This window comes from Colobus angolensis, unplaced genomic scaffold (genome assembly GCF_000951035.1).
Source record: "Colobus angolensis palliatus isolate OR3802 unplaced genomic scaffold, Cang.pa_1.0 Scaffold164, whole genome shotgun sequence".
Classification (NCBI taxonomy): domain Eukaryota; kingdom Metazoa; phylum Chordata; class Mammalia; order Primates; family Cercopithecidae; genus Colobus; species Colobus angolensis.
This window is the reverse complement of record NW_012114755.1, coordinates 474613-483284: the sequence shown is the minus strand read 5'-3', so window position 1 is coordinate 483284 and position 8672 is coordinate 474613. Positions and strand designations below refer to the sequence as shown.

Genomic DNA, 8672 nt, shown 5'->3' with positions numbered 1-8672 from the left:
GTCTAAGGGACTTGCTCCTGATCTTCCTGAAGATCTGTACCATTTAATTAAGAAAGCAGTTGCTGTTCGAAAGCATCTTGAGAGGAACAGAAAGGTAAGCTAATAAACAAAATCTGGTGCTAAATAGGACTGCTTGTACATGCATCTGGTTTGAATTATCCAAGGTGGCTTAGTACACAAACTAGTGTAGTGTTGCTTTGAAGTTCAAATTCTACCCAAAGAGATTTTCATTAAAGAAAGTGCATAGTAGCTCTACATTGTCTTACTAATGTTTGATAATGTTCGGTCATTTTGGGTGGTTTTCTTGAATTGCGCCAAATTTTATTTTTAGGATAAGGATGCTAAATTCCGTCTGATTCTGATAGAGAGCCGGATTCACCGTTTGGCTCGATATTATAAGACCAAGCGAGTCCTCCCTCCCAATTGGAAATAGTAAGTGTCAACTCTGTTGTTGTTGTTGTTGTTGTTATCAAGCATAGGAGTCAGCCAATAGTAAAAGTCCTAGTAGTGAATATGTTCGGCCTTGGGGGCTATTTGGTTAACTGCTCTTTGAGCTCTGGCCTGGTAGTGGGAAAGCAGCCACAGGCAGCACATAATCGAATGGGTGTGGCTGCTTGTCTTTAGTAGGTAAATTTTCCTTTCATACCTCTACTCCCAGGAGTTTGAATTAATTTTTGCATGAATTGCTCACTATGATGATTGATCGCCAGACATTCGCAGTTTCCACCAGAAAGGTTTTTCCTTTTGTTGGCCAGTTCTTCCTTGGATGTCTGAGTGAGCATCTTCATTCATTGTGCTTCAATGCAATGAGTTGGTTCAGGTATTCAGTAGTTCGGTGCACTTTATATAGTTTGCATTTATTAACTGTTTGAGAATAGCACCATTAGTGGGGAGATTATCTGTTAACGAATATGGAGGGACCGATATTAATCCTGATTTTCTTTCTTTCCCCTTTTTTCTTTTTCAGTGAATCATCTACAGCCTCTGCCCTGGTCGCATAAATTTGTCTGTGTACTCAAGCAATAAAATGATTGTTTAACTAAAAGCATGTTTTATATTTATTTTCCTAGCAGAAAAATGTATATATATCAGTGGTTCATATGTGTTGATCTTGTTTGATGGGGAAGTGTTTTAGGTGATTGATGTTAGGATTCCAGGGAGCAGTAATATAGTGTACATCACATCCCTTCGTTGGCCCCTTAAACCAGTTGAGCAGCTTATAACCTCATAGGTGGTTGCCTTAAATATGGAGAACTGGAAGACACTAGGAAATAATGCCTTTGTGTTTGTTTTGGTGTCATGGCAAAAATGTTTCTAAGTTTTTTTTGATACATTTAATGTTAAAGGCAGATAGATCCCTGGCAGATGTTAACCACTGGTAGCATCAGAAATAGTAATATGGGCAAAAGTAATTGCGGTTTTTGCCATTACTTTGATGCAAAAACCACAATTAGTTTTGCACTAACCTAATACATCAAAGTGTCACTGGAGGGAGGGGAATCTGATATGGAGAGACATTGGATCTTGCAGTGAGGGTTAAAGATGAAGGAATGTAGGCTAGGGGACAGTAAACAGGCACAGTTCGGAGCGTTGGGGGTTTAGGAAGAATATTTGAAATGGGCTTGGGTTCCTGGCCTTTGAAAATATTTGGGTGGGTTAAAGTAAGATTTAACTTGTTTTGGTATTGTGTTTTAATTTAATTCTTAACCTAATGGGGTACATGGGTATTGCTGCTTGAATGATTAAAATCTCAGACAACCCTAGGGAGTGGTTCAAAGTTATAAGACTTAACGTGTTTAAGCTGCATGTCTGGCTGGTGTTTGTTTACAGAGCCACGATCCTTCAGAATTCAGAAAAAGGGCTGCACGTGGTGGCTCACGCCTGTAATCCCAGCACTTTAGGAGGCTGAGGTGGGCGAATCACCTGAGGTCAGGAGTTCAAGACTAGCCTGGCCAACATGGTGAAACCCTGTCATTACTAAAAATACAGAAGTAAGCTGGGCATAGTGGCAGGCGCCTATAACCCAGGAGGCAGAAGTTGCAGTGAGCTGAGGTGGCATCACTGCACTCCAGTCTGGGTGACAGTGAGACTCCATCTCAAAAAAAAAAAGTTTCCATATTTTTTTTTTTTGTAACATCTATTGACCCAAATTGAAATAGCATATGCACATTATTTGTCCTTATCTATCCATGTGAGCACCTAGAATTTGTAGGTTCCTCCAACAACTGTTTTCTTCCTTGAAAAAATCATCTTTTCAAGTGGTAGGTGTCCATCTTACAGTATCCCTGTGTTGCCCAGGCTGGAGTGCAGTGGCGTGATCTCACCTTACTGCAAGCTCTGCCTCCCAGGTTAATGCCATTTTCCTGCCTCAGCCTCCCGTGTAGTTGGGACTACAGGAACCCACCATCATGCCCAGCTAATTTTTGTATTTTTAGTAGAGATGGGGTTTTACCGTGTTAGCTAGGATGCTCTTGAACTCCTGACCTCGTGATCTGCCCGCCTCAGCCTCACAAAGTGCTGGGATTACAGGCGTGAGCCACCGCACCCGGCCCACCTTCTTATTTCTAAGTAACATTCTTTTTTAAAAAAATTGAGGTGAAATTCACATTACAAATTTCCCCATTTTAAAGTGAACAATTTAGTGGCATTTGTTTATTCATAATATTGTACAACCACCACCTTAATGTAGTTCCAAAACATTTTCATCACCTTGAAGCAAAACCCCACACTCCTCTTGACTTAGTCCCAGCATTTTGGGAGGCTGAGATGGGAGGAACGCTTGAGCCCAGGAGTTTGACGGCAGCCTGGGCAACATAGACCTGTGTCTCAAAAAACAAAAAGCCCACACTCAGTAAGCAGTTATCCCCATTTTTTACACCCCCAACCCCTAGCAGCCACCAATCCACTTTCCGTTTTTATGGATTTGCCTTTTCTGGATATTTCATATAAGTGGATTCATACAATATCTGACTTTTTGTGCCTGGCAGTCTCACTTAGCATGATGTTTTTGAGGCTCACTAACATAGCATGTGTCAGTACTTCATTTCTTTTTGTGGCTGAATAGTATTTTACTGTGTGTGTGTACCACAGTTTATGCATTTATTAGTTGATGGATATTTGGATTGTTTCCACCTTTTGGCTGTTTCAAATAGTGCTGCTCTGAATATTTGTGTACATGTACTTGTTTGACTACCTGTTTTCTATTTTTTGGGTGTGTATCTAGGATAATTGCTCTAAATAACATTTTTATGCCCCTTTCCTGGCATCTTCATAATTCTGTAATCATTTATGGCTCAATCAATATTCTATGTTTACATTTCTATGACTTTTATATACAGTTGATGTGATTCCAGTTATAATTCTGTAAATATATCTACAAAAAATATGTTAGTTATTACCTTGTTTTTCCATCTGCTTAGAGCTCTGTGTTCCTGTTTCTATCTCATCCCCAAACTTTGAGCCATAGTTTAATCTCAGTACATTTAAACAGGGTTACTCTTTGTTTTTCCTTGGTGATACCCTCCCAGGACGCTTCATCCTCTAGTGCCAGTTTAGACAGCTTACCCTGAGACCTGTAGTTTTGGGATCCCTGTTCACCAGCAATCCGAATATTCTGTCTGTCTCCAGTGTTAGATTCCTCCTTCCTTATCTTCTGTCTTCCTCTTTCTTGGTTTGCGCCCTTTTGGAGGATGTGGGAAATGCTGCCTCTAGCAGTCCCTAACAAAAGGCTCAGTCCTTGGACCTCACTTTTTTTCTGTTCATCTCAACTCTTGGTAACTTCATCTAATCTATGGTTTTCCATGCCATCTTTAAAGCTACTACACTCAAATTCATACCTCCAGGGCAGACCCTCCTTGAACTGCAGACTTAGATGTGCATCTGCTTATTCTATATCTCCCCTTGAATCGCTAATAAACACCGGATATTTTGACTCCTTTTTTTTTTTGAGACGGAGTTTCTTGTTGCCCAGGCTGGAGTGTAATGGCACAATCTTGGCTCACTGCAACCTCCACCTCCCAGGTTCAAGTGATTCTCCTGCCTCAGCCTCCCAGTAGCTGGGATTACAGGTGCCCGCCATCACTCCTGGCTAATTTTTTTTTTTTTTTTTTTTGAGACGGAGTCTTGCTCTGCCACCCAGGCTGGAGTGCAGTGGCCGGATCTCAGCTCACTGCAAGCTCCGCCTCCCGGGTTTACGCCATTCTCCTGCCTCAGCTTCCCGAGTAGCTGGGACTACAGGCGCCCGCCACCTCGCCCAGCTAGTTTGTTGTATTTTTTAGTAGAGACAGGGTTTCACCGGGTTAGCCAGGATGGTCTCGATTTCCTGACCTCGTGATCCGCCTATCTCGGCCTCCCAAAGTGCTGGGATTACAGGCTTGAGCCACTGCTCCCGGCCTAATTTTGTATACTTTTTGTAGAGATGGGGTTTCGCCATGTTGGCCAGGCTGGCCTCGACCTCCTGACCTCAAGTGATCTGTCTGCCTTGGCCTCCCAAAGTGCAGGGATTACATGCAGGGGCAACCGTGCCTGGCCGGAAATAATTTTCTTTAAACATTTTTAGCATCGCTTATTGTTTATAGCTTTAAAAACAAAAACCAAATGCTATTGCCAAGAAGTCAGATGTTATTCTGATTCCCACTCTTTTGTTTGTAACTTGGTAACTTTTTTCTTTTTTGACTCAATGCTTTCAGGATCATCTTATTAGCGCTTGGTGTTCTGAAATTTGCAAAAATACCTTGGCTTTTATTATTTTCATGTTTTGCAAGGTACTGAGTGAACTATTATAGTCTGAAAATTATCTTGCAGTTCTGGGAAATTTTCTTGAATTATTCTTTTAATAATTTCTTCCCCACTATTTTCTATGTTCTCTTTGCGAAACTCATTATTTGTACATTAGACTTTCTGGAACTCCCACCATGGCCGATTTCAAGTTACTAATGGGATGTTACAACCAGGGGTTGGTATGAGATGCTCAGGAGCAGACCATTACATCGTATCTCTCCTCTGCAGATATAGCAGACATAAATGACTTGGAGACCACGAATAATAGTTAAATGGTGTGAAATAATTAGAAAGTGGTGAGTTCTGAGGATTTACTAGTTTTGAATATACTTTATCTGTGAGTTCATATGATTTTTAAATAATGCCTGTGTTTAACTGGCTTGCAGCATTCCTGAAAGCTTGAAAGTTGGCTCTTGCAAGCCCATACAAGCCAACTCCAATGCGCACCGCCGCTCAGAGTTCATCTTTGTTCCCTGACCGTTCTTTTTTTTTTTTTTTCTTTTTTTGGAGGTAGAGTCTTGCTCTATCTCCCAGGATGGAGTGCAGTGGCATGATCTCAGCTCACTGTAACCTCCACCTCCCAGGTTCAAGTGATTCTCCTGCCTCAGCCTTTCGAGTAGCTGGGATTATAGGTGTCTGCCACCACACCTGGCTAATTTTTGTATTTTTAGTAGAGACAGGGTTTTGCCATGTTGGTCAGGCTGGTCTTGAACTCCTGACCTCAGGTGATCTGCCCACCTCGGCCTCCCAAAGTGTTGGGATTACAGGCATGAGCCACTGTGCCTGGACTTGCAGTGAGTATTTTGTAAGTATGGTAGTTTCCCCGCCTTTTCATGGTTTCCTTTATCCATGGTCAACAGTGGGCTGAAAATATAAAATGGAAAATTCTAGAAATAATTCATAAATTTAAAATAACTTTTATTACAGTATATTGTTATAATTGTTCTATTTTATTAGTTATTGTTGCTAATTTCTTACTGTGCCTAATTTATAAATTAAACCTTATTATAGGTATGTATGTGTAGAAAAAAACACAGCATATAAAAGATTCAGTACTGTCCACAGTTTCAGGTAACCACTGGGGCCTTGGGACATATGCCCTGCGGATATTGGGGGACTACCATATTGTCTCATGGTCACTCTATGAGGTAGATAGTATTAGCATCTCCATTATTCAGAAGAAACTAAGGCACAAAAGGTAAAGTAGGCAGACAATTTGACACACTGGTGAGATGGAAAAGTCATAAGGGAGGCTGGGTGGCGCTCCCTCCTGTCATCCCAGCACTTTGGGAGGCCGAGGTGGGCGGATCACTTGAAGTCAGGAGTGCAAGACCAGTTTGGCCAACGTGGTGAAACCCTGTCTCTACTAAAACAAAAATTAGCCAGGTGTGATGGCGCGAGCCTGTAATCCCAGCTCCTTGGAAGGCTGAGGCACAAGACTTGCTTGAACCCAGGAGGTGGAAGTTGCAGTGAGCTGAGATTGTGCCACTGCACCCCAGCCTGCGCTACACTGCGAGACTCAGTCTTAAAAAAAAAAAAGGAAAAAAGAAAAAAAGTCATCATGAAGGAGCAGAAAGTGAAGCCATGGTCACATGAAATTGCCTAAGGATAGAAGAGTTTAGCTTCTTTCCCATCTTACCTCCATTGCACCCAGCTGGGCCCCTCTCAGACCTGCCCTCATGGCAGTAAATGGTGTGCCTGGGTCTACCTCGGGTGTGGTAGATTGTATGACCACATTCAGTGGCTCATGCCTGTAATCCCAGCACCTTGGGAGGCCAAGCAGGAAGACCTCTAGAGGCCAGGAGTTTGAGATCAGCCTGGGCAACATAGTGAGACTCACATCTCTACAAAAAATAAAAAAGTTAGCTGGATTTTTTTTTTTTTTTTTTCCCGGAACTTGGAAGGCTGAGGTGAGAGGATTGGTTGAACCCAAGAGTTTGAGGCTACAGTGAGCTATGATTGGGACAGAGGGACCCTGTCTCTGGAAAAAAAAAAAATGACCACAACAAAGTCTGTCCCACTTGTCTTCTGAGAACCTTACTGCTCCAATCAAGATGCGGTATCTGATTCCTCTCCCTATCAACATGGCAGGCTGTGGCTGGCTTGAACAGTAGAATTCAGCTGAAGTGACACTTGAGGAATTCTGAGACCAGGGCAGAAAAGTCCTTGTTGCCTGGGACACTCGTGTCTGGGGTCCTGAGCTGCTGTGCAGGCCCACTCCGAGGCCTCCATGCTGTGAGGAAGCCTCAGCCGTGTGCGGGTGCTTTGGAAAACCGCTATGGTGGAGGTCCCATGTGACAGCCCTCACTAACCACCAGGCTCGTGAGTGAAGATACCTCCATGTGATACCTACCTCCAGAGCCTTTGAGTCACCCCAGCCACTCAGTCCTCCCAGCTGAGACTACAGACATTCTGGAGTAGAGAAGCCATTCTGTAGTACCCTATCTGAATTCTTTTTTTTTTCTTTTATAGAGACAGGGATCTCCCTATGTTGCCCAGGCTGGTCTCAAACTCCTGTGGTCAAGTAGTTATCCTGCCTTGGCCTCCCAAAATGCTGGGATTACAGGCATGAGCCACTACACTTAGCCCTGAATTCTTGACCTACAGAATCCTTGAGCATAATCAAATGATTGTTTGAAACCACTAGGTTTTTGGGGTAATTTGTTTCATAGCAAAAGTAACGAGAACATTTTGCTGAGGAGGAAGAGGCTGTGTTTCTACCGTCCCACGGCTGCTGGAGGGGCAGGGCAGAAGCTTTCACTTGCCTCTCCCCATTTACCATGCCTCCCAGTTCTCATCTCATCTCATCTCAGCCTGTATTGGAATTACCTGTGGATGTGTCTGTCTGCCTTGCCAGACTGGACTGTGAGCCCCTGCCAGGGAGGATGGCAGAAACTGTCTTGGTTGCCTCATATTCCCAGTGCCCAGCACAGAGCCTGGCACATAAGATAATTGGCAGATCCTTGCTGGGTACATGCACAGCAGTTGGTGTGATGTTTATTTCCCGGTTAGAACTGCTGGCAGTGGGGATCCCAAACCTTTTCCAAGGACTTCGTGGGAGCTGGAAGGAAGCTCTTTCTGGCTGCCTCCCACAGAGGCATATGATTGGACTGAAAGCAATTTTTTCTGAAAGCATTCTGGTGAAATACAACATTTTCATTGAAACAATGATTTGATTGAAAATGAGTATTTCCCAGTTGCTGGGGTTTTTTTTTTTTTAATAATGTTGGTCATTTTCATGCTTCATAAAGCAATTTTCAACACTTTAAGAGTTTTTAGGCATTTTTGTCCTTTTCCTGAACTTTTGAGGGGTTTTCCCTAATTATTTGTAATTTGTTTTTAGCCTACTTTTACTGTTTTTCAGTATTTGTAATAGTACAAAGTTGGAACTGCCTAATTGATTAGTGGGCTGCTTAAATTAAAGTATGAAATATACCTCAATATTAATATATTAACATATATACAATAATTCCATTTTTGTAAAAAAATTATGCACAAACATACAAATGTCTAGAAAGATATCTATCAATGCTTATTGACCAGGAGGGATTCATTGCGATACTCCCAGAAGACTTTTAAAAACACTTATTTCTTTTATTTTTGAGACCAAATCTCACTCTGTTGCCCAGGCTGGAGTGCAGTGGCGTTAGCTCACTGCAACCTCTGCCTCCCAGGTTCAAGTGATTCTCGTGCCTCAGCCTCCCGAGTATCTGGGACTACAGGTGTGCACCACCACATCCAGCTAATTTTTGTATTTTTAGTAGAGATGGGCTTTCACCATGTTGGCCAGGCTAGTCCCGAACTCCTGACCTCAGGTGATCCGGCCGCCTCGGCCTCCCAGAGTGTTGGGATTACAGGCATGAGCCACTCCTCCTGTCCTAAAAATACGGATT

General features: G+C 42.8%; 1 protein-coding gene across 1 annotated transcript in view; it reads left to right on the top strand.

Annotated features, from left to right (window-relative positions):
- Window positions 1-1045, top strand: part of RPS13 (ribosomal protein S13) — a 4028-nt gene extending 2983 nt beyond the window's left edge. The window contains exons 5-6 of the mRNA XM_011937431.1: window positions 330-432; window positions 968-1045. Of these exons, the coding sequence (XP_011792821.1) occupies window positions 330-432; window positions 968-1001 (137 nt within the window). The 3' untranslated portion in view covers window positions 1002-1045. The remainder of the gene's footprint in view (window positions 1-329; window positions 433-967) is intronic.
- The last annotated feature ends 7627 nt before the right edge of the window (window positions 1046-8672 follow it).